Source organism: Schistocerca nitens, chromosome 4 (assembly GCF_023898315.1).
Source record: "Schistocerca nitens isolate TAMUIC-IGC-003100 chromosome 4, iqSchNite1.1, whole genome shotgun sequence".
NCBI lineage: Eukaryota > Metazoa > Arthropoda > Insecta > Orthoptera > Acrididae > Schistocerca > Schistocerca nitens.
The window spans coordinates 277,493,359-277,519,535 of NC_064617.1; the positions used below are offsets into that span (position 1 = coordinate 277,493,359).

The following is a 26,177-nucleotide window of genomic DNA, read 5'->3' on the forward strand; positions in this document are numbered from 1 at the left end:
GTCCAATCTTCCCTTTGTCTAAGTTTCTGAAAACAGCAGCTATCCCCATTCCCCACATGATGTGTCAGTCGAATATCTAGACAGTATTTATATACTATCTTCTATGACACACATTCATTGTGGCCTAGGCATGTTGACTCTCACATCAAAGGAGTGATTCATGGAACCAAAACAGGACAAAATATCTATAGAACACATATGTTGCAAATAACTGTTACTTAATTTGGCTGTACAATTTAGTGTTCATAATGTACAGTACCGTACCACAGAAGATGCTTCAAGTGTCTGAGCACCAATGAATGTGGCATGGTAAGGCCTATACATGAACAACTGAAGTCACTAGTTCATTTTGGCTCCTGCAGAGGCATAATAGTTACTGATATCATAACTGGAGTAGCGTAATCCATTGGATTAAGATCAGATGACTGGGCAGGCCAATGAACTGGATCTTAACACATGGACCACCATCTTGGGGAGGTGGTGTCCTAAAACAAAAATCCATCTGAAGTGTGCTCAGTTCTTATCATGCATGAACCACATGGTATGGTCAAATACTAAGCATTACATTTTCAGTATCACAGACATAACATTCAAGAAGGGAAGTAAGCTAGCCCATCAAGTCATGGGATCGGCTGGTCAGGCAATTGTGGATAATGGCATACTGCACGTTGAATCCAAGTCAGTGTACCTATCAGCAACAGCCATACCACAGTGTTACTGCCTGCCCAATGTTAGTCTTATATTTGTGATGTTCATGATGCCATTTTATCCATATGTGTCTTCGTCACTAAACAAGACTTATATCAGAAACATCACTGTGTTAGTGGCCGTGTAAAGGAACCCATAACAGAATTTTTAGCTGTGGCAGGAAGTCAGCATTGCTTAATCTCTTTACCCTGTGAGTTGGTATGGGTACAGGTCATAGTCGTGTATAACAAACCACCAACCACATGATTTATGTGCATGTGCGTACTTATGTTTTTGATATGCTCTTCAGTCCGAAGCATGGTTTGATGCAGTTCTCCTTGCTAGTCCAGCAGTTGCAAGTGTCTTCATCTCTGCATAACTACAGCTTACTGCATTCAAGCCTTTGTCTCCCTCTACAATTTTTAACCCCCAATGTGTTCCTTGACACCTCAGAATGTGTCCTACCAGCTGATCCCTTCCTTTATGATTAAATTATGCTCTGTACAGAATTCTACCACGCAGCTTCCTCTTTCACTCCTTTTCTACAGTCTGTGTTCTACTATTTTTCCTTTTCTTACTTTTCCTACTACCAAGTTCCAATCACCCATCACAATTAAATTTTCATCTCCCTTAACTATCTGAGTAATTTCCTTTATACCATCATTCATTCTTTTAATGTCTTCATTATCAGGGGAGCTAGTTGGCATGTAAACTTGAACAACTGTGTTGGGCATTGACTTCATGTCTATCTTGGCTATGATAATGCATCCATTATGCTGTTCATAGTAGCTACCAGCATTACCCCTATTTGATTTTGTATTACCCTGTACTCACCTGACAAGAAGTCCTGTCCCTCCTGTCATCGAACTTCACTAATTATCACTAGTTGAACTTCACTAATTATCACTAGTCAAACTTCACTAATTATCACTAGCCGGCCGCAGTGGCCGAGCGGTTCTAGGCGCTTCAGTCCGGAATCGCACGACTGCTACGGTCGCAGGTTCGAATCCTGCCTTGGGCATGGATGTGTGTGATGTCCTTAGGTTAGTTAGGTTTAAGTAGTTCTAAGTTCTAGGGGACTGATGACCTCAGCAGTTAAGTCCCATAGTGCTCAGTGCCATTTGAATTATCTCTACATCTAACTTCACCCTATCCACTTGATCATAAACTGCAGCAAATTTCACGTGTGATTTTGGCTATCTGTTTAAAAATGTTCTTGATACAAGCATGGCGATTTATGTCCAATGCCATTTTCATGACCGTACGTGATCGACATGTTGCCTTCTTTTTCTGTATGAAGAATTCACCATGTTGCAGCATGCATTACCTGCAGCACTTGGGAACGGTGTCATGTACAACATACGCTGTTAATGTCAATTACCACAAAAGCCATCGGTGTTATATACCAAGTCTCATTGATATACTGTAGTTGTATTGATGCAGCCATCTCGGCAACAAATATACCACCATAGTACCTCATGGTAGAAATACATGGTACCATATTTTGTGCAATGCCCATATCACACTGCCAGTGTATTGTTTGTCACAGCACCATTTTGCCATATTTCATTCATATGAATCACTGCTGTTGGGCGTTACAAATATTTAGTAACGCATTATATACTGCACAAGACTACTATTGTAAAATTAGAAAAACCTGGACACATACAGAATCGTACAGACTGTTTTAGCACAAAGTATATGTGGAACAGTATGGAGGATACCAAACAATAGTGATACACTGTATCCTCCTTTCATTTGTGATGAGAACAATGAAGATGAATATTTTAGTGGCCTGCTGATTGTCTCTTCATAAAGTTCACTTTGAGGAAGTATATAATTGAGCATCTGAAAAATAATTTCGCACCAATGCTGCAAAAGCTCCATTACTGCCACGTCCACAGCCATTTAGGCTACTATACATACATCTGCAGCCAGTGGATTCCCATACTCCATTCATCTGTCAGAACCAGCCAGTAGCCCCCACAAGAGGAAACAGCCTTGCTACCAGCAGAGTGCACTTCAGCAACTGTGGTGTACCATCAAATCATGTGCTTTATGCAGGTATCCATCTGCCTGCCTACTTGGCAGTGTCTGGTAGATCAGCATTCACTTATGCTCTGGGCCTAACACTGACTCCACTCAGCAGCCCATCCATTGGAACACAAGCAAATGCTCTGTATACACTCTGGGCTTTACTCTAGGTGTGCCCATGTGGCTCGTAAATCAGAGCAAGTGCTCTCCCTCTGAGCTTTATGCCTACTACACCCATGTGGCTTATCCAACAAAGCATGAGCTACCCCACAGTAGCATCTGATAGTAGTTCTAACGTTGACCTGGCTATCAGCCAAGTCCATGTGTATTCAGTGAACTTACTTGCTAAATGTTATTTCTTCTCATAACTCACTAATGAATTACTGCTGCTTGCTAAGTCTTGTCTCTCCCTGAACCTCGCTTGAGAACTGGACAGTTACTTGCAAAGTATTATTTGTACTTGTAACTGAACCAAGAATTGACAAATGTCATTGTAGCCTAATTATGCTATCTTCAGAAATCTTGTGTGTTTTCTGTGTTGTACTGCTCCTAATAAAGAGTACCTGTTCTTGTCCAGTTAGGAGCCCAGTTATTCAATGTGTTTCATGCTGTCGGACACATCAAATACTTCCTTGGTGTCACTTTCCTATGTTGCTCTACTATTTCTTGTATCACAAGTAACAGGACCAACATATGAGCTACTGAACTTAAAGTCTTCATTTTTCTCTTATATTCATCAATAGGTATTTACTGTTATTGACTAAAAATTTGATGCTAAAATAGATATCACTAAGCAGATACAGATTATCCGACAGTGTCTTCCATGATGGATTCTTGGCTAAAAAGGTCTCAGTTACCTTGCTGCATCAAACGTGGATAAAATCTCAAGCTTCTGATGACTGCCTACATCATTGTCATCAGGGGCTAAGCCCGACTTTTGTGAAGTTGGCAAGAATTCCATTTAATATTTGCTATGGGAAGCAATCCTGGAGTATTAGTCACCTGTGTATACAATGTAAATGCACTGGAACGTGGTCACAGGAAAGGATGAGAATAACATCTGCTCAGATAAATCCAGGGATGTATTTGATTACACAAATCTTAGAAAATTTCAGGCACCCATCTGATGGGGTTGACGATGATGATAATGATGATGATGATGATGATGATGATGATGCTGTAGTATACAGAGAAGTTGCAACATTAGAAAATTGCAGCGAAATGCAGGAAGATCTGCAGCGGATAGGCACTTGGTGCAGCGAGTGGCAACTGACCCTTAACATAGACAAATGCAATGTATTGCAAGTACATAGAAAGAAGGATCCTTTATTGTATGATTATATGATAGCAGAACAAACACTGGTAGCAGTTACTTCTGTAAAGTATCTGGAGTATGTGTACAGAACGATTTGAAGTGGAATTATCATATAAAATTAATTGTTGGTAAGGCGGGTGCCAGGTTGAAATTCATTGGGAGAGTCCTTGGAAAATGTAGTCCATCAACAAAGGAGGTGGCTTACAAAACACTCGTTCGACCTATACTTGAGTATTGCTCGTCAGTGTGGGATCCGTACCAGGTTGGGTTGACAGAGGAGATAGAGAAGATCCGAAGAATAGTGGCGTGTTTCATCACAGGGTTATTTGGTAAGCATGATAGTGTTAAGGAGATTTTTAGCAAACCCAAGTGGCAGACTCTGCAAGAGAGGCACTCTGCATCGTGGTGTAGCTTGCTGTCCAGGTTTCGAGAGGGTGCGTTTCTGGATGAGGTATCGAATATATTGCTTCCCCCAACTTATATCTCCCTAGGAGATCACGAATGTAAAATTATAGAGATTCAAGCGCGCACGGAGGCTTTCCGGCAGTCGTTCTTCCCGAAAACCATACGCGACTGGAACAGGAAAGGGAGGTAATGACAGTGGCACGAAAAGTGCCCTCTGCCACACACCGTTGGGTGGCTTGCATGGTATAAATGTAGATGTGGATGCAGATGATGATGATGATGATGATGATAATAATAATAATAATAATAATAATAATAATAATAATAAATGCAGACTTTGTAAACAACAAATAGAAACAGTAGATCACATCACAAGCGGATGTACAATACTAGCAAATACAGAATACCCCAGAAGACATGACAATGTCGCAAAAATAATACATCAACAGCTTGCCTTACAACATAAACTTTTAAAACAACAAGTTCCTACATACAAGTATGCACCACAAAATGTACTGGAGAATGATGAATACAAATTATACTGGAACAGAACCATTATAACAGATAAAACAACGCCACATAACAAACCTGACATCATACTCACCAATAAAAAGAAGAAATTAACACAACTAATCGAAATATCCATACCCAATACAACAAATATACAAAAGAAAACAGGAGAAAAAATTGAAAAATACATCCAACTGGCTCAGGAAGTCAAAGACATGTGGCATCAGGATAAAGTTGACATCATACCAATTATAGTATCAACTACAGGAGTCATACCACACAATATCCACCAGTACATCAATGCAATACAGCTACATCCAAACACATATATACAACTACAGAAATCTGTAATTATTGATACATGTTCAATTACCCGAAAGTTCCTAAATGCAATATAACACATACCGTACAGTTAATAGGAAGTGACGCTTGATCAAGGTCCGTGTCACTTTCCATTCTCAACCAGACTTAACGTCTGAGAAAGTAAAGAAATAATAATAATAATAATACTTTATTCAGCACCGAATGATTCATTTCATTTGTTCAAAAACAGGTTACAATTCTTGACACACAACACAATAATACATTTTTCTGAATATGTCATTGATTAACAAAATTGTCAGATTGCAAATAAAATGGTTTGCTTAACACTATTTACATATTTTTTCAAAGTACTTCTTATTCTGCTTGTTAGTATACAAGGGGCTACTTTTTACAAGCGTACGTCATTGAACGTTTTATTTTGTTGTCAAACCTAGAATGTGGAGCTACTCCTTGCGGTGTCTATTCTATTTGTCTTTTATTGTTCAATAGATTTTGATACTTTGGATTTTCATCTTACTTGTGGAACTAATGCTCCACTGCTTTGCAGATGAGCTAAGTCTACTGTCGTTTTAGAAGCATTTATTTCCCTGTTTTCTTTCAAGCTGCCTAAGATTAAAAAATGATTGTGAGTTTTTCATTCTCATGCCGCTGATCAGATTATAACTCTGAGGGGAATTTGGAAGCAAGAGACCTCCAGCTGATGGAATGCAAAGCGGAAACACATCGCAATAACAAAGCACGCCATTATGGGGTTTCTTCCTGTGCACCGCCATTGAGTTTGGTGGGGCTCTGCATTTCCAAGCCTCCTCCGAAGAATAGTACCATACCATATACCTTCCCTCTAATCCATGACGTAATAAGATTGAAGCACCTGCTGAAATAAGCACTAAATTGTTGATGATTAGCACCCATGACATGACGTCATCTCCCAAGCGCAGTTATGTGTTATCTTCTTGTAAATATAGTTAGCAAGAGACTTCCACACTAATGAATAAAAGTTTTTATTGTATGATGTTGTAGTAGTTCGTACCCCCCTCCCCCTTTTTCTTTTTTAGCTCACCCTTTTTTGGGAATTTTGTAGTAATTAACTCCCACGAGACAAAATTGCCCCTATGCAGACGGAGCACAGTTCCTCCCTCGCCCATGCATTGCGCTGGATTACTACCCTTGCTCTGAGTCGCTTGTTTGTTCATTCCAACCTCAACCATTACTTTGTACCTCCCTCCTCCACGGCCATGTGCCTTACACAGTGCGGTTACTGCCGTGCCCAGCTGATCAGGTTATTCTTTCAGTTTTCGCTTTCATAAATTGATTGCCTACCTATCTCTTTCACCTATACTTCACTGACACTGCACGATGAGCCTCGCCTTCATCTGCACCCTTGTCAGCAGCCAGTGCTACGTAGACATATTCCCTCCCTCCTATCGCCATTCCTCATCCCTTGCACATGCCTCTCTGCTCTTTTCCCTCCCGCAAGACGAGCTTTACGCCGCAGATAATACCCCCTCTCCATCACCCAACTAGAGAGAAGCTCCATTTAAGTTTGTCGACGTCACATACATATCTCTCCTTCCCTGCCGGACAAGCCTTGTGCTCTTCTCCCGTCAGTCAGAAGTTTGTTTACATACAATGCGTACGCCTCTGTCCCACAGAACCACATTCTAGCTCTGAATCTTTTCGTAGTTTGTGAACTGATTATAAACTCAATGGATTCTTTCCCTTTTTTATGTGAAGTTTTATGAATAGGATGAGGATAATGTTAAATGATGTATTCAAGTTAAGGTAGTGACAGCACATCAGATGCTCTGGCTACTCTGTCACTATTTTTACAGTTGAAACTAGTGAGTAATTTTGACCTAGGTGTAATATTTCATTGTCTTCTTCGCTTTCTGTGTGTTCATATTTATTCCAGTATGCCATGTTTTGAAGGATGATTGCTTTATGAAGTGATTTAAGGTACTTTACTGTGAGAAGGTAGCATTTTGGTAATAGATAGTCATGGGTTTTGATGTGTAGCCTTTGTTATCCCCTGAATTCATCCATAAGTCCAGTATTTTACAAGAAAACTTTTGTACCTTGTATTGTAAGATGAGTTAATGTGGTTAAAGATTTTCATGTGATTTATGGAACATCATCTCTTCAGCTTGCTAACTGCATTCTACTAAAATGTGTTAATATTTTGTAGCCTGTGAAACTTTGCACAACTATTGCCCCGTAACTAATATGTGGTGGATATATCACAATTTTACGTTTGTTATCACTCTTTTTAAATGTACTTCACCCAGTTTTTACCCAAGTCAGATGCTAACAATTGCATTAAGTTGATTTATTATGTTGTTTACCCAAATACTTTGATTATCCTAGAACTGAGTATTCTCTCATGTTGTTGATGCATTTTATTTTTGGTATTAGTTCCACTATCTAGCAATGAGATTAATATTTGCCAAATAATACAAACAACGCCTGTAAATCATTAAAAGATCAGTGCTGATTCAGTTCGGCCAACATCTACTCCCTATGACAATGAGTTTGTACTTCAACAGCAGATAATAATAGATTTTTTTCCCTGAACCTAATGGAAACCAAAATAGTTTATTTCTCTTTTGTGAAGCTTTCTGGTATGATTTTAACATTGTATGTTTTAAGATCTGATTGTATGGACAGTGATGATTTCAACCATTCTAGGAGATATTGTATTGTAATTTGAATAGTTAATATTTTACTATTTTCTTAACTCATGAAATTTGATGAACATGATTATATGTTAGTCTCCTCCTGCTTACACTATGGTATATGAAATATTGTAACAGATCGCTCCCATAATATTAAGGACCCTACTAGGGCAACCCGTCTTTCCAGGGAGTGACTGACACCATTTTGTAAACAATGTTTGTCACCACTTCTCTGGAAGGGGGAAGGAATGTACAGGGTGGCAGCCAGTCAAGGAATATTTTAGGGGAATTGATTAAAAAATTTATTTCAAAGGCCCAGTGAAATCTTTACAAGTTTTCTTCCAGAGTATCTTACACTGTACCTACATAACACAAGTTGCCTGTCTTTCAAAACCAAGGCATTTCTGTCCAGTTAAAGCTGCTGACAAGAGACACCCTCAGACCTCTGCTGAAACTGCTAGCGAATTCACGCCATTGGTTTTAGCCAATAGCGTGCATGGGATACAGGTCACATGTGTAGATGCTGGAGTGTTCTGCGGTGCAGAACACAGTTGCCTCTCTGTCTTGTAATCCAGACCTTGAGCAGAACAAACGTCTTTTTGGAAGGCAGAGTAACTGTTAACTTCCGACCCTAAGTGTGACACTAGTACACTGTACATTGAAATATATCCTCTTTATTGTACCTAATTTCCTGTTTTGTCATTTAATGGCAGCACTGGCTGCCCACTCCCAAATCCTGACTGCTCGACCCTCTGCATACTGTCATCACAATGCAGATGTAACAACCTTCTCCCCCCTTCCTTGACCATATACATTACCATTGGTGACTGAAGTGGGATCATATACATTAACATTGGTAACAATAAACAAAATGTATTTCAGGTGATTTTTCCCTACAGTGTTAATAACCTTGTAACATTAATTGAGTTTCCCCATGATATTGCACCAACTTCTTCTTATATTCTATACATGTTTAGTGTCTCCCAGCACGATTTCTGTCTGTATTTTCAGCCTAATCTCAGGAGCTAATGTAGGTATTGTGATACAGTTTTCAGTAATAGATAGAATGATTCATGAGGAAAGTTTCTGCATGTAAATTGTAAATATTTCTTGCAAATTGGCTCCAGTTGCTATGAAAATGATACTATTTGCCACATAGTGGTGATTGGTAGAACTCCAGTGGAATCATCCATACAAGCAAAAGGCCAATATCTGTGCCAGCATGCAGTGCCAATGATGCATGGCAGAGGGTGCTTCATACTGATGTTGCAAGGAAGAGGGTGCTGCGTACCTCTTTTAAATGACAGAGTGTGTACTCTACCAATGTTGCATGCTGGAGAATGCTTCATTCAATGTTGCATGGCAGAGGGAGCCGCGTACCAATGTTGTGTGGCAGAGAGTGCATCTTACCGATTTTGCGTAGCACATAATGCTTCGTACCAATATTTAATTGTTGTGTGACAGAGGGTGCTTTGTGCCAAGTTACATTGCAGAGGGTGATTCACACCAATGTTAGGTATGTGGAAGAGGTTGCTTTGTATTGATTTTTTTTGGCGCAGAGTCCTTCATACCATCCTGTGTCACAGATGGTGGCAAAGATGTTTCGTATGACACTGCATGGTAGAGGATACTATATACCATGATGTGTGGAGAAGGGTGCTTCAGACTGATTGTGCATGATAGAAGGTGCTTTGTACTGTATGAAAGTGAATATATTGAGTTATCTGACGTTGTTCCCCGTATTTTAATCATAACTCTTTGCAATGGCCCATAAACAAAGTTACTGCTTTGCCAGAAAAGTTGTCCAACCGTACATACTTAGTGTTGCCTGTGCATACTGGAGTTGTTGCTAGTGTCACATAAGTGACTCATAGTAACTGTGATACACTTCTCTTCGTATGTCTATAGGAATTCCATCCGATGAAATGTAAAAGCAAAAGATAAGGTACTCAGTTTATTTGCTGAACAGCTTGCATGTGCCTTTCAATTTACATTTGCGGGCCAAAGCCTTCGCATGGCATGCTTACGTCATCTCCTGAACACTCTTAAGACTTTGTATATTTTATTTATTTATTTTACGTCCTCCAACATTGACATTTTAATATTCATCTTACAACAAACACAGAAGAAGCTGGTATCAAACATTGCCGGATTACAATATTATGAAGACGTAGAAGTAAATGACGTAGACGTAGAAGTGAATGACACAGATTAACAGATGAGAGACATCTAAACTCCGCCACCTATGGCTAATGGCCGCGGTTGAGGCAGCTTTTTTTTTTTTTTGTGTGTGTGTGTGTGTGTGTGTGTGTGTGTGTGTGTGTGTGTGTCGTGTAAAAAAAAAAAAAAAAAAAAAAAAAAAAAAAAAAAAAAAAAAACTGCCGACTACAAATTCTTACGAACGAGGCTGGAATAACTGAAGGACCCACTATATATAACGTACGAGTAAGACAAGGCCAGAGGATGATTTTTTTTGTCATATTTTCCTTTCAGAAACGATTTCTGCCGATCCAATCATTGCCACAGAATCGTGGACACGTCTTACGGCGTAGCGCTCTGAGCTCAGCTCGAGGCACCAGTGTAAAAGCAAAATAAAAAAATTGAATAGGTTGCTAAATAAGAACCAGAAAATAAAGGAAAACAAAGAAGGGAAAAAATAATTTTTACTGAATAAGCATAAACTAAATCTCTGGTGAGCATAAGAAATGTCATGAGGCATGAGGCATTGTAGAGAGCATAAAGATGAGAAACTATAAGACGTACTTCAAATATGAAATATGGAGTAAATGACACAGAAAATATTTTATGTGCGTAGGTAAGTGAATAGATTTTAGTAATTAAATATGACTATAAATTGTTGGCAGAGGTGACGAAGGGACTGTTATGCATTAATAAAGGATGTAACATCAGTTAACTTATTCCCTTACGGTTTTTTTTCATATGTTCTCAATTCTCATACTATTGTTATTACTATTATTTGAGAGTATGCAACCGGCGGTAGTTTCAAACAAAAATTACCTTGTGTAAAAAACATTACAATAATTGGAAAGTTGCCTAACATGTTGTGGAGAAATGTATATGCTTTGTACCATCAGTTTAAAAAATTGTATGTTCTGTACAAAACATTACAATAACTGAAAACGAGCAAACAGATAGTGGAGAAATGTAAATATTCTGTGCACCTATAATGTAACGTTCTTGGAACTAGATGAAAAATACGATGATTGAAGTGCAGTTAACAACATCAAGGATAAAAAGAAATAAGCGTTTCGCCATTGTTTTTCTTACGACGCAACGTGCATTATAACTCTGAAAGAACTATCAAGTTTTTGGGACATGTTTAACAACATATTTTCGCCTCTAATAACGTTTATAAATATTGTCGTCCCCCCCCCCCCCCCATAACACATTATCGCAAGTTGCGTATTGGCAGCTTAAGTATCTCTGAATTTCACAATCGATATCATAGAACACCGCTCAATGTTGTCAGCTGTTGCCACTTCGAATCTCTCTGTGGCGCTGTCAAATGAGTATCAACTACGAAGTTAGTTGTGGGAAATTCTGCTAGACGGGTTTAAATTTTCGCTTTCATTACTTCAAATGCGAGCCATTTCGTCACAGAAAAGGAAGAACCATGGAACAGGTAAGGAGTAACTGCACATTTTATTCTTATCTGCAGCGCACCCGCGCAACAAGGTGTTTGAAACAATGAAGACCGTAACAGTAGTAAAATGAGATTTAGTCGACCGAAACGCACCTGAAATTTTTCATTTTGCATAAAGGATAACGAGCGAATGAATGAAATCGTCACAGGGTGCCGGTATCTTGGGTTGTTCTTGCATAGTTTAATTTTATATAGACGCGGCGGAAAGAGTGAGTGGAAGTTCTGAAGATATTGTTTTTCTGCTGCTGACTTCATTGTATGATGAGCCTAGAAGAGGAATTTAATAGCTTGCAGTAAAATGTGTTGAAAGTTGCATGTAAGAAATAAGAATGCAACAACGATACTTCTTGTTAAATGTCCGTAAATTAAGCGCATTGAACAGTGGTTTCCTTTTATTGTACTTTTGTAATATTTGTTGTTTTAGCAACGGAAAGACCTGTCACATCCAGTACTATTTACATACCGCCTCAAGGAAACAAAACAAATAATTATATTATACTTTTCTAGAGTGCATTATATGCAACTCTCACTTTTTCAGTTTCTCTCGCAGACTCGGCGAAAAACATAGAGTAATTTTTCTACATTTTGTGCATGAAAGAAAGCATGATTAGTGGTTTCTAAAACATTCCCGTAGAAATTGTTTTGAATCTCTTCCTTAGAAAAAAAATAAAACGAGAACCATGGACGATTGCGTTCTCTTTTTAATTTTTTAATAATAATAATAATTATTATTATCATCATCGAAAACTGACTAAAACCCTTTTCTTTTTTTCTTTAGCTAACTGGCATTGGGCTTCAGCATTCCAATACTATGTCTATTGAAGCTCATGCTACTTTTTTTGAAGAAGTGTGATTGATAAAACAAAGTGTATCTTTTCCAACAGCAAATAGATCATCATGTAGACAATCTCTTCAGTTTTTCTTCCTGTTCTTCTAGTCAACAATTCGGAGCATTGGAGGCCACATATTATCTGAGAGTTAACAAGTTTCTTAATCAATGCTACCTTCAACAGACTTTGGTGTAGTTTTAGTTATGCTCATGTTTATGAATCATGATTGTGATCTCTCACTACAAGTCAGTCAGTTCACAGTTATAATACATTTTCTAAGTAAAATACATGACAACATGACCATTGACAAGATTGCATTATATGTTAATCTGATTACTTCTGATTTTGTATTTATATTGCCATTTTAGATATTTGATTATGGTGTATCTCTAGTTTCATAGACTTTAGTTGCTACATTAAGTGCCATTGGAAGCATCCAGTTCCACCTGTATGCTTTGACCAGTGATGTGTGTGATGTCAATATGGTGTGGTGTTTTTGAGTTTTGGGGTTTTGGTTTCTGTGTTTAGAGTGTTATGTAGATATGTGAAGCTTGTGGTTGTGATTTTTTATTTGTGGTTTGCTGTTAGATATCGAGAGCTGCATTTGAGCTATGTAGGTCAAAGCATATGTCTGATTCCATTTTTCAGGGTTGTAGGTGTTATTTCCTTGCTATTGAGAGCTTTGTTTGAGCTGCGCAGGTCGAGGGAAATGTCAAACTCCATTTTTTGCTATCATGGGCCTGGTCTGAGCTGTACAGGTTGCATGAAGTGCACCATTTGTTTTGTGGCTGTAGCACTATGTAGTAAGTCGAGTTTAGCTTGTCCCTGACCTGAACCCCATACTTCTTACAGTTGTCCCATTAGTTTCATTGTATTATTGGAGTGAGACATTCTTCTGTCATTTTTATTTTTGTTAGTTTGTTGGCATGTATGTGTAGTGACAATATCATCACCATTTTGTATGGTATTGGTGACAGCATGGATCGAAGCAGACAGGTTTAATCAGGTGCTTCTGTAATGCCCTTTTCTTAATTTAAATTTTCATTACTCTGTCAGTATTAAGAAAACCTCCTGCTCTTTTGTATGGGCTCAGGGGTTCTTGTTTGACCTTCAGATATGGTATTATCACTCACCAGGAAGAGTTAACCTTCACATGTGACACATTAATTCTAATACTGTTTGTTTCCAGTTTCTTCACATTTCCTCATAGCCGCTGTGGTTTTGCTGCTTTGCAGTTTCTGATAATTTTGTTTGTGAGTTTTCCATTCATTTCAAGTACATTCTTTTATCTCCATACTACATTCATTTACTTCCCTTTTTCATTGATAAGATTAGAGCATTTTTTTCAGGTATGAGAGTCATTTTGTTCCATATTCCTTTTTTCTACAGTGGCATGATTGTCTAGTGAACTACCCCGATTGCTTAGTTTAGTGTATTGCTCACAGTATCAAAGAATTTGATTAATTGTAACATTTTTTAAGTTATGAGTGTGCAGCTTTCTGGTGCTGTAGCAAATAATATACAATCCAGAAGACAAGAAAGTGATTGAGGCTGTGCTGGGTATCTTTTATTATTCTTCTGTGTGTTTGGATGCAGGAGTATAAATTCCAACTAACTTTGTTGTTTATCGTTGACAGAACATAGATAGCTTATAATGCTCTGAATAAAGCTACACAAGGGCTTTGTTTTAAGTAAAAATAGCAGCTCATTCATTAAAGAAAATGAACAGTGGCTTTTTTTTCTTCAAATATACACACAATATATAAATTAATATAGAAGTAATTGCCATAATTATCAGACTACCACTACTCTTAATTTCGTTTCAGTGTACTATATAAAATAAGTCTGCATTGACTGTTTCAGCCTTTTGATGGTGTCTTGGCTTATTGTAGATCCTTGGCTTATTGTAGATCCCTAAAAGCTCTCCTACATGATGAAATTTATGAAACAGTATGAGTGAGGGAATGAAGAAATAAATTAATTCGTTCATTTATTTAGAGTCATTTTACAATCTGAAGAACTTAAACAAAAATGCTAAGTATTACTGTCAAATGTCTGCAGTCATTGCACTGAATATTTACTCTGACTAGTCCTAGTTTGTTTATTTGTTTGTCCTTTGAGCACTCAACACAACAGTCTAGGACATGTTATATACTTCAAAAATATAATTTTTACATATGTATAAAATATACAAACTTAGATTGAATTAAATGAGAATGAAACAGGAAGCTGGTAATAAATGAAGTTCATGCACCATTTTCCTGGAACACAGATTATTAAACTATTTATTCCATAATAATTACAAGAGAACCTAAAGACAGAGGAAAAATTTTAAAAAACGACCATGAGGTGTGTACACAGAAAGTATGGTTTTTCTTAGCACCCCCACAAGTTCCCAGATTGCTGATTTGAGAATTCTGAAAGTCCCACTTCTTGGCTGCATGACTGATAGTTAAACTTTGGCAGTACCATAGTAAAAAAAAAAAAAAAAAAATCAGATTGCTTGTTCGTACTGATTGATTTGATACTGCACTTTCTAACAGCAATTAGTTCATGAATGGAATTGTGGTTCACAGATCAGTGTTTTTGTTCAAATGTGATGCGCTCCATTTCAGCTGATTGCAACAGCACCTCTTTTATCATAGAACACACACATTGGCTGTTCACTGTGTTATTCAAACACAGTTCTTGGAGCAATCCCTGAAAGTATATCACTTGACGAGCTATTGTTGGCTGGGTCATGTATCCATCTGCTATAGTTGGTGAAGCTACTGTTTTGAATTTCAGGAATTTGCTACCCTTATTAACTTAAAAATACAGTGAATTATTGATTGCTGTTGATCAAGAGCTATTGCAGGTGCCTCTGGTTGTTCCTGTTTTTCAGAAAGATGGTTCATGCTGTGGGTTCCTGGTGTCATGTCCTAGTTCATGAACCATGGGCAACGTATGAGTGCCCAAGTAAGTGGTCCTGACAGTCGGGATACCAGTTACTTTGGAATAAGGCTGGGCATCTCGGACGTATTTCGGGTCGTGGTCACCTTTGTGCTCAGACGGCAAAGGCTACCAAATCCACCGGTTAGTCCCTCAACCATTAGGGGTAAAACTCAATGGGACCCGGGGCAAGTAAGGCTAGCAATCTGCTTCCCATGTACTATAAATATGAAGCTGGCAACAATCAGAGCAAAATGCCTCGGACCTTTGGAGGTGACGGAGTCCCACCTCTAATTGACAAACCAGGGACACCTAAGATACGACTCGGCAAACGAATGGTAATGAGATGGGGAGCTATTAATATGAATGGGGGCTACTTTGGAAAGTAGGTAGAGCTGGCAGATGCTGCAAGTAAGATGGGGTTGGACGTTTTAGCTGTTAGTGACATTCGGGTAAGGGGTGAGAATGAAGAGGAAGTGGGAGAATACAAGGTCTACCTGTCAGGAGTCAAAGCAGGAATAGCACAATGGGGTGTAGGGCTCTTCATCAGGAAAGAAATGGAACCCAGCGTAGTTGCAATAAGGTATGTAAACAAACTACTGATGTGGATAGATTTGACAGTGTCTAGCAAGAAAATTAGGATTGTGTCAATATATTCGCATTGTGAAGGGACAGATCAAGATAAGATGGATAGTTTTTATGACGCACTCAGTGATGTAGTTGTTAGAGTAAAGGACAAGGACAGTGTTCTGCTCATGGGTGATTTTAATGCCAGGATTGGAAATCGAACAGAAGGGTATGAAAAGGTTATGGGTAAATTTGGAGAGGATATGGAGGCCAACAGGAACGGGAAACAACTCTTGGATTTCTGTGCCAGTATGGGCTTAGTAATCACATACTCCTTTTTTAAACACAAGGACATTCACCAGTATACTTGGGAAGGCAGGGGAACCAGATCTGTCATTGACTATATAATAACAGATCAGGAATTCAGGAAGGCTGTGAGGGACACACGTGTATTCAGGGGATTCTTCGATGACACTGATCACTACTTAATCTGCAGTGAAATTGGTATTGTGAGGCCGAAAGTGCAGGAGGTCAGGTCCATGTGTAGGAGGATAAGAGTGGAGAAACTTCAGGATAAGGAAATCAGACACAAGTACATAACAGTGATCTCAGAAAGGTACCAGTTAGTTGAATGTAGTCAATTGCAGTCACTGGAAAAGGAATGGACAAGGTACAGGGACACAGTACTAGAAGTGGCTAAAGAATGTCTTGGAACAGTAGTGTGTAAAAGTAGGATGAAGCAAACAGTTTGGTGGAATGATACAGTCAAGGCAGCCTGTAAAAGGAAAAAGAAGGCATATCAAAAATGGCTACATACTAGAACTCAGGTAGACAGAGAAAGTTATGTTGAAGAAAGAAACAAAGCCAAACAGATAATTACAGCATCCAAGAAGAAATCTTGGGAAAACTTTGGAAACAGGTTGGAGACTTTGGGTCAAGCTGCTGGAAAACCATTCTGGAGTGTAATTAGCAGTCTTCGAAAGGGAGGTAAGAAGGAAATGACAAGTATTTTGGACAGGTCAGGAAAACTGCTGGTGAATCCTGTGGAGTCCTTGGGCAGATGGAGGGAATATTTTGAAGAGTTGCTCAATGTAGGTGAAAATACGATCAGTAATGTTTCAGATTTCAATGTACAATGGGATAGGAATGATGATGGAAATAGGATCACATTTGAGGAAGTGGAGAAAATGGTCAATAGATTGCAGTGCAATAAAGCAGCTGGGGTGGATGAAATTAAGTCGGAAATCATCAAATACAGTGGAATGTCAGGTCTTAAATGGCAACACAGGATAATTGAAATGGTGTGGGAGTCAGGACAGGTTCCATCAGACTGGACGAAAGCAGTAATCACACCAATCTTTAAACATGGAAACAGAAAAGATTGTAACAACTACAGAGGTATCTCTTTGATCAGCGTTGTGGGTAAAATCTTCTCAGGTATTGTTGAAAGGAAAGTGCGAATATTAGTTGAGGACAAATTGGATGAAAATCAGTGTGGGTTTAGGCCTCTTAGAGGTTGTCAGGACCAGATCTTTAGCTTACGGCAAATAATGGAGAAGTGTTACAAATGGAACAGGGAATTGTATCTTATGTTTTATAGATCTAGAAAAGGCATGTGACCGGGTTCCTAGGAGGAAGTTATTGTCTGTTCTACGTGATTATGGAATAAGAGGCAAACTTTTGCAAGCAATTAAAGGTCTTTACATAGATAGTCGGGCAGCAGTTAGAGTTGACGGTAAATTGAGTTCATGGTTCAGAGTAGTTTCAGGGGTAAGACAAGGCTGCAACCTGTCTCCACTGTTGTTCATATTATTTATGGATCATATGTTGAAAACAATAGACTGGCTGGGTGAGATTAAGATAGGTGAACACAAAATAAGCATTCTCGCATATGCGGATGACTTAGTTGTGATGGCAGATTCTATTGAAAGTTTGCAAAGTAATATTTCAGAGCTAGATCAGAAATGTAAGGACTATGGTATGAAGATTAGCATCTCCAAAACAAAAGTAATGCCAGTGGGAAAGAGATATAAACGGATTGAGTGCCAAATAGTTAGAACAGGTGGACGGTTTCAAGTACTTAGGATGCATATTCTCACAGGATGGCAACATAGTGAAGGAACTGGAAGCGAGGTGTAGCAAAGCTAATGCTGTGAGCATTCAGCTACGATCTACTCTCTTCTGCAAGAAGGAAGTCAGTACCAAGACTAAGTTATCTGTGCATCGTTCAATCTTTCGACCAACTTTGTTTTATGGGAGCGAAAGCTGGGTGGATTCAGGTTACCTTATCAATAAGGTTGAGGTTACGGATATGAAAGTAGCTAGGATGATTGCAGGTACTAGTAGATGGGAACAATGGCAGGAGGGTGTGCACAATGAGGAAATCAAAGAAAAACTGGGAATGAACTCTATAGATGTAGCAGTCAGGGCGAACAGGCTTAGATGGTGGGGTCATGTTACACGCATGGGAGAAGCAAGGTTACCCAAGAGACTCATGGGTTCAGCAGTAGAGGGTAGGAGGGGTTGGGGTAGACCAAGGAGAAGGTACCTGGATTCGGTTAAAAATGATTTTGAAGTAATAGGCTTAACATCAGAAGAAGAGGCACGAATGTTAGCACTGAATAGGGGATCATGGAGGAATTTTATAAGGGGGACTATGCTCCAGACTGAACGCTGAAAGGCATAATCAGTCTTAAATGATGATGATGATGATGATGATGATGATGATGATGATGATGATGATGATGATGAGTTCTATATTGACTATGCCTTTCATGTGTCTCATTATTTGTATGATTATATACCAGTGGGTTTTTCTTGTATTGGAATTGAATCTACACACACACACACACACACACACACACACACACACACACACACACACACACACACAGGATATGCAAAGGTTTTGTGCCTTGAGCCAAATATAAGACTGAACCAAAGGCTTGGTGAACAGGAATGCCTCCTCACATATCAACTTTTTTTTTTTTTTTAATTTTAATTTTATTTTTTATAGCTTGAAACAAGGTTTGAGTGGATGTGCAACCAGATAGCAATCTTCCATCCAAAATTTCTTGTTGGCCGCATATTTACTTTCATTGGTACTAGTCACGCCTTATTTTCTATTTCTCTTTACTCTTGTGCCAAGACACCAAGTCAGCAAAGATCTCTCATCTTAAACTGATTCATTACTACTTTCTTCCATTTATTATATCTATTAAAGATGATGATCAATCCATCAGTATAAAAGGGGAGGATGAGTAAATTTAGTGTCTCAATTCTGCAATAAATGCATTGATACCAAATGCATGAATCTTGCCTCAGACCATAAATCGCCTTCTTTAGTTTGCAAACTTTTGTCTCTCTCTCTCTCTCTCTCTCTCTCTCTCTCTCTCTCTCTCTCACTCACTCTCTTTTCCCCCCAGCATGTGTTCAAAGTGATGAAGGTGAACTACTTCCTACTTCATCGAGATCACCATGTCGGAACACAAAACAAATGTCCATATGTTCACTGTCACAATCATAATCAGCTGGTAAAGGTAACATGGTACAAAGTGAATAATTACAGATGATGGTTGATAATTTTTGGTCAGAGTTCACTTCTAGTGTCTGGGAACAACCTTGTGCAACAAAGCAAGACTTAGCACATAATATTCAGTTTCACTATGTGCTGTCTCTTTGATTTTGAATACCCATCAGTTGGCACATTGCACTAACATTCTGGAGGATGATGGTTTGAATCTCCATCTGGCCATCCAAATTTAAATGTTCTGTAATTTCGCTAAATTGTCCAGGCAAATGCTGGGATGGTTCCTTTGAAAAGGACATGGCTAATTTCCTTCCCCATCCTTGCATAATCCGAGCTGGCATTACAGTAATGTTTGATTCTACACGTCTGCTTCGATCCATGACGTCACGATTATGGTGGAAACGACTACTGTCAGCTTACAGAGAATGACAATGACATCGCTACATGTACATGCCAGTAAATGTGAAAAAATAAAAATAACACAACTAATGGGACAGCCACGGAAAATTGGGGGTTTAAGGTGGGGACAAGCTAAATATACAACAATAAAAAACACCAAATGATCCTAAAACAAATAATACCCCCCCAAAAATTAAATTACAACATTCTAAACACCCACAACCTGCCACCCATAAACCAACCCAATCCACCCAAATCACTCCTGAAAAAACAACAGAGAAAAACACAAATGTTAACGAAAATCAGTCACACAGTACAGAACAACAAAAACTGCAACCAAACTGGTCCTCTCCAACATAATCTAACCCCCCCCCCCCAACCCATAACCTGCCCCATTAATCCCACAACTAAAACCAAGAACCCCCCAACACCCACACACACCCAACCCCTTTAACTCACCACCCTTCAGCCTATACGTCCTTCCCTCAGCCCTCAACAAACATGAAAAATACAATAATTCTCAGGGACGCTCTTCTGCCAGCTATACGTATCTAAAGGATATTGCAGGTTGGAAGAGTGCCTCTTTCTCTCACTATAATAGATTTAATTGCAGCCCAAAACCCCTCTATAATGTTAGTACAAGCCCCAGTTTCATAATCATTAAACTAAATACTATGATTAACTACTAAATGATTATAACTCCTCTTCCCAAATCCCTACAAGATGAAAATGCATCAGAAACTATAGTGCTTTCCTCCTCAGTATATTCCTCAACCAAACTCACCAGTTCCTTCTTACTACGAACCTGTAAAACCCTAAAAACACAATCATCATACATAAACACCCCCTCCCCCCACCCCACCCGAAATAACAGCTCCCCGTACCCACAAACCAGCACGAGAACTGCACCTCCATACTTCCTCTTACCAAACCGTGATTCATCAATTTCAATAATCACTGCTGGCCTACCCAGCTTTCCCCTATACTTGACATACTCTGAACAACCCTCTCAACAAAATGAAAACCAATCCAAAACAGTTTTCTCAATGACACCAGTCCCATGCGCACAGAAACTTATAGAAGACCTATAACAAAAATAATAAGTGAGCAGGACAACATCTCTCACGGCCAGCCTAGATTTCTCGAACCAGGTATCATGTCTAATCAACTCCAGATATTATCGCACTGACAATGACACATATAAGCACCATGGTCCAAGCTGCCAGAACTCTCATCAACCTCATGTTATTACCACAAATGTGACACCTAACATACTCAGCAGTAAGACCAAACATCTGCAGAAAATGTATGACAGACATGACATCATCACCCACCTCGGAACATAATGATACACTTATGGACTTCACTGTCACAGCTATACTCAACAAAAAAGCCATAAAACAAATTAAGACTTGTTTCTGCACAACAAACACTGAACTAGTAAGACCTAAAAAAATGCCAAACACAGAAACAAAAAAAGAAAAACCTTAATAACTCAGTGAAAACTTTTCCACAATCCACATAACTATACCAACTACCTAAATTCAAAGCCATGTTAGCACGATTACAACAAAAACTCAAATGAACCCAATATGACACATTAAACTTAGCACCTACACACACATCACCAGAGAGCACCGTCAAACAAAATGACATGGCATCTACAAACACAATCAACTCGAAATCTGTGCATCATGGTGATGTCACACACACACCACCACTGTTACGTCACGGGTCAAAGCAGATGTGTGGAATTGGATCCTTCCATTGACCCTCTAAGCTTGTACTCCATCTATAATGACTGAATAGTCAGCAGGAAGTTTAACTCTTTAATCTTTCTTCCTTTACTACCCATCATTTGGTACTTATTACTTTATTTTTCTCTGGTGGTAAACTGGTCCAAGTAAAAGTCCTGTTTTCAAGTAATTACTTACAACTATATTAGTATCGATGTGATCGTTCAGTGTCACATATTGCCAATTCAAGGTGAACTGAATTTCAGCACCAGCAGATTCAGGAGAAATTGGGGTTACATTCATATGATTAAATTTTATGAGAGTTGTTTTTTCAACATAGTCCTGTGATTTCTCTCTTGAACTGTTTGATTGTTTGTCCCTATATTTTCTACTAATTTAAGAAATGATTATTAAATATATTTGCCACCTGTAGCTCATAATTTACAGCCCGCCCATTTAATTCAATAGTGATATTATCCTGTTCTGGAGGTGGTTATCCTGTGTCTCGTTTCACTACTTTCCATAGAGCCTGAAGTCTGTGTTTAGAATTACTAATTTCTGACATAATGTGCATGTTTCTTGATGTTTTTTCAATAATGTCCATAATAATTTTGAGTAATTTTTGTAGTGTGCAACTATTGCAGGATCTCTGCTTGCTCTTGTTGTTTAATTTGATTTATACAGGGAGGCAAAAATAGCAATTGTCTTAGCCCATTGTTGTCCACACCAAAATGGAGCCTGTTGTGAAGTTTTGCTCCCTGTAATTCCAGTAAAGTCACCCGGTAATTTTGAGTAGTAGTAGGATTCCCTTTACTAGTTCCTTATTAGTCACTATTTCTTCAGGCTCTATCGACCCGACTATTCTGTGTCTTTTGCTCACAAGAGCTTCACATTGAAAAACTAGATGTGGTGTGGTTTTATTCTCCTCACCTCATAGTCTACATTTAGTGACTTTTTCCTCTACTCATTGTGTGTACATGTTTTATAAAGTTCCCATGGTGAGTCATGAGTCCTGCCATGAGTTTAATCTGTTTCCTCTTCAAATTGAGGATTAACAAATTTTTCTTGAAACATGGTTTCAGAATTAGCGTGCCACAATTTTGTTTTTGGACCATAGTCCAACATTCTATGTGCTGCCTCCTGATCCAGCTACTTAGTTTTGTGTTTACTATCATCTTATTGATGGTTAGGACAGGTTTCGGTCCAATAAATGGAGTTGTTGTGCCTGTCCTGGCCAATCTATTAGCTTGTTTATTGCCACGAAGTCCTGAGTGAGTAGAGATCCACAGCAGGTTTCCCTGTTGCTTTCCCCTAGTCTCCCAAGGGCTTCATGCCATCTTGCAATGATCTTTGATGTCATTGCAAAGGCTGATAAGAGTTTTCAAGAGCTGCTTGTCTGAGTACATGTAGATGCTGCGATCCTTTTAGCAGCTATACAAATTCTCCTTCACGCACTCTTTGATAGTGAAATTTCTCCCTGGAGTACTATGGTCAGCTTCCCAGCTTCCCTGGAGAGACTGCTCTCTGTAGTCTACATTGTACCTCACATACAACCCCCCCCCCCACGCACTCCTCCTCCTCCTCCTCCTCCTCCTCCTCCTCCTCCTCCTCCTCGGCTCATGGTTCTTTCATGACTCCATGCATAGCACACATGGGGCTACCTTACTACAGCAACTCCCACCCCCATTTCTCCTCTTCGGGGACTTCAGTGCACATCATCCCCTGTGGGGGAGTGCCACTTCAACAGGTCCTAATTTACCAACTTATTACAGATTTTCATTTGTCTCCTCAATGACAGTTCCCCCGATCTCATGATCTGCTCCCCTGCTCTTGCAGCTTCCCTACATTGGTCACTCCATGATGATCTTTGTGACAGTGACCACTTTCCAGTGATTCTATCATTCCACTGCCACTGCCAGGCAGACAGGTCCCCACATTGGGCATTCCGCAAGGCCAATTGGCCTTTATATACATCTTCTGTGCGCTTGGACACCTATCTCTCACCACCCAGGGGGTCCACAGCTCTTTTGTGGATATGTGCGTAGCGAGCACAGGACCCCGAGCTAATGTGGCCCTCCTTCCTTTCCGGGCTGCATACCTTCCTTTTCCGCATCCTTCCCCATGCCCCATCTTCGCCGCCCCCCCCCCCCCCCCCGCTCCCCCCACCACCACTTCTTTCTTCCCTTTCTCCCCCTCTGGGAGTATGTTTTATGCCTACGTCCGGAGACAGACGCTTGAGAATGTAACACATTCTTCGTTTTCTCTGCTTGCAAGTCTTCATTCTTCATTTGTCCTTCTCCTTTCCTTACCTCTTCTCTTTACCCTTTTCTCCGCTGCGGCATTTGAGACCTCTCTTCTTCCCTTTCTTTGTTTTTCCCTTTCTCTTTTTTCCTCCCTGTGCGTGTCTGAAGGCCGACCTACGCGTTTCCATGCGTAGCCGGTGACGAGGTAACGTGTAATTCCCCGCCCTGGGTAGACAGGTAGGACATGTACGTACCCCCTGGTAACGGCCAGGCCCAGGGAGGGGTGATTACCCGAGCTGATACCTTCCGAAAGTGCCGATTGGTCCCTCTGTCCGTTTCTCGGGAGGTGTGACCTGAGGTGTGAACAATCACCTAAGGCGGGAGTGCCCTCAGAGAGGGCCCCCACAAGGGAGGAGCGTGCCATCGGAGACACTGGTAATCATGGGGGATACTTCCGCAATGGTTTCCTCATCTTCCACTATGTGTGCTCACAAGTGTAAGTTCACTGAGTCTCAGCCACAGACAGTTCTTCCGTCGTTGCCACAGTTCCTTGTTATTTTTCGGTCTGACGAAGGTCACGACTTCTCCACGGTCAACCCTTTCTTTATTCAGAAATGTGTCAACGCAATTGTAGGTCCTGTAAAGTCTTGTTCCAGATTACGGAATGGCACCTTGTTGTTAGAAACAGTCAGTGCCCTCCAGGCACAAAAATTGCTGCGTACTTCACTGCTCCACACCTTCACTGTCCGGGTGGAAGCGCACCGCACTTTAAATTCCTCACGTGGAGTCGTTTATACACTCTCCCTCAACGGATTGTCCGACGAGGAAATTCAACACTACCTGTCTGACCAGGGCGTAACGGCTATTCATAGAGTCATGAAAAGGGTTGACACGAACATCGTTCCAACCCGTACTGTCTTCTTGACATTTGACAGAGTTCAACTCCCATCGAACATAAAAGCGGGCTATGAGATAATTTCCGTTCGCCTCTACGTCCCAAACCCTACGCGTTGCTATCGGTGTCAGCGGTTCAATCATACCAGCCAGTCCTGTTCCAACCCGGCCAAATGTGTTATGTTTGGCAAGGATGCCCATGAGGGTGCTTGTCCACCTCCATCCCCTCATTGCATCAACTGTATGGGTGACCACGCTGCTTCCTCTCGAGATTGCCCCATTTTAAAAGACGAAAAGCTCATTCAGGAAATCAGAGTGAAGGAAAAGGTGTCGACCTTTGCTGCTCGAAAATTATTCGCCAGTCGACAGCCCACCATGCCTCAGACAGGAAAATACAGCACTGTCCTTGCCTCTCCTCGGCCAACAAAGGAGGCGGCCACGCAGACTTGTGATCTCACCCTTAGTGACACGGTCGCCAGATCGGCCAGCGCAAAGATCGCCCGTTCAACCTCCCCACTTTTGCCTGCTCACTGTATGGATCACCCTTCATCGGGTTCTGCTAAATCTCGAGCCCAAAAGTCAGACACCCGGACTTCCAAAAAAGAGCCTACTCATGAAGATTTTTTACATACCTCAACTTCACAGACCATCGGTTCCTCCTTCATCTAAACATCATGTTTCCAAGAAGGATAATAAGAAACCCAGTTCCTCTCCTTCTCCGCCACGGCGTGCCTCATCTACAGCACCACCTGGCGGTAACCACCCTCGGCCGTCTTCTGTGTCGCTGAGGCGCACTGCTGGCGGCCGATCAACCGGCTGATCGCTGGTGGCAGGAGCTGCTCCTGAACAACCTATGGATCAGGATCTTCTGCCTTCGGCTAAGTGCTGTTCCACACTGTCGGTCGCAAGCTCTGAGCAGTCGTTGAGTTGACGGCAACCTTGGTCACATTCTTCCATTTTCTGTCCACCCTATGTCCATTATCCATTGGTATATCCACAGAATTCGAGCCAATCGGGATGAATTGACAATCCTCTTACGATCCTACTCGCCGCTCATCTTATGTCTTCAGGAAACAAAGTTGCATCCCCACGACTGCTTTGTTTTCCCCCATTTTCAGTCAGTCTGATTTGATCTCCCCTCTGTTGAAGGCACTCCAGCACATTGAGGACTCATGATTCTTCTCCATGATACTCTCCATTATCACCCAATCCCTTAAACACTTCCTTCCAAGCATAGTTGTCCGTCTTTCCCTTTCTGGATACACCTTCTCTCTTTGTACTGTATACATTCCATCATCCTCACCAATGGCACGAGCTGATCTCCTTCGTCTTCTTGGTCAGCTTCCACCCCCCTATTTGCTGGGTGGGGACTTCAATGCCCACCACCCGCTTTGGGGATCTCCGCATCCTTGTCCGCGTGGCTCACTATTGCTAGAC

The 26,177-nt window shown here is 40.3% G+C and overlaps 1 protein-coding gene across 2 annotated transcripts in view; it reads left to right on the forward strand.

Annotated features, from left to right (window-relative positions):
* Positions 1-26,177, forward strand: part of LOC126252312 (uncharacterized) — a 107,282-nt gene that overhangs the window by 14,109 nt on the left and 66,996 nt on the right. Inside the window, exon 1 of one of the 2 annotated variants that reach the window (XM_049953197.1) lies at positions 11,409-11,590. The exons of the other annotated variant lie outside the window; for it this stretch is intronic. Coding sequence (XP_049809154.1) covers positions 11,582-11,590 — 9 coding nt within the window. The 5' untranslated portion in view covers positions 11,409-11,581. Of the gene's footprint in view, positions 1-11,408; positions 11,591-26,177 lie in introns of those variants that run through there. 2 annotated transcript variants of the gene reach the window in all.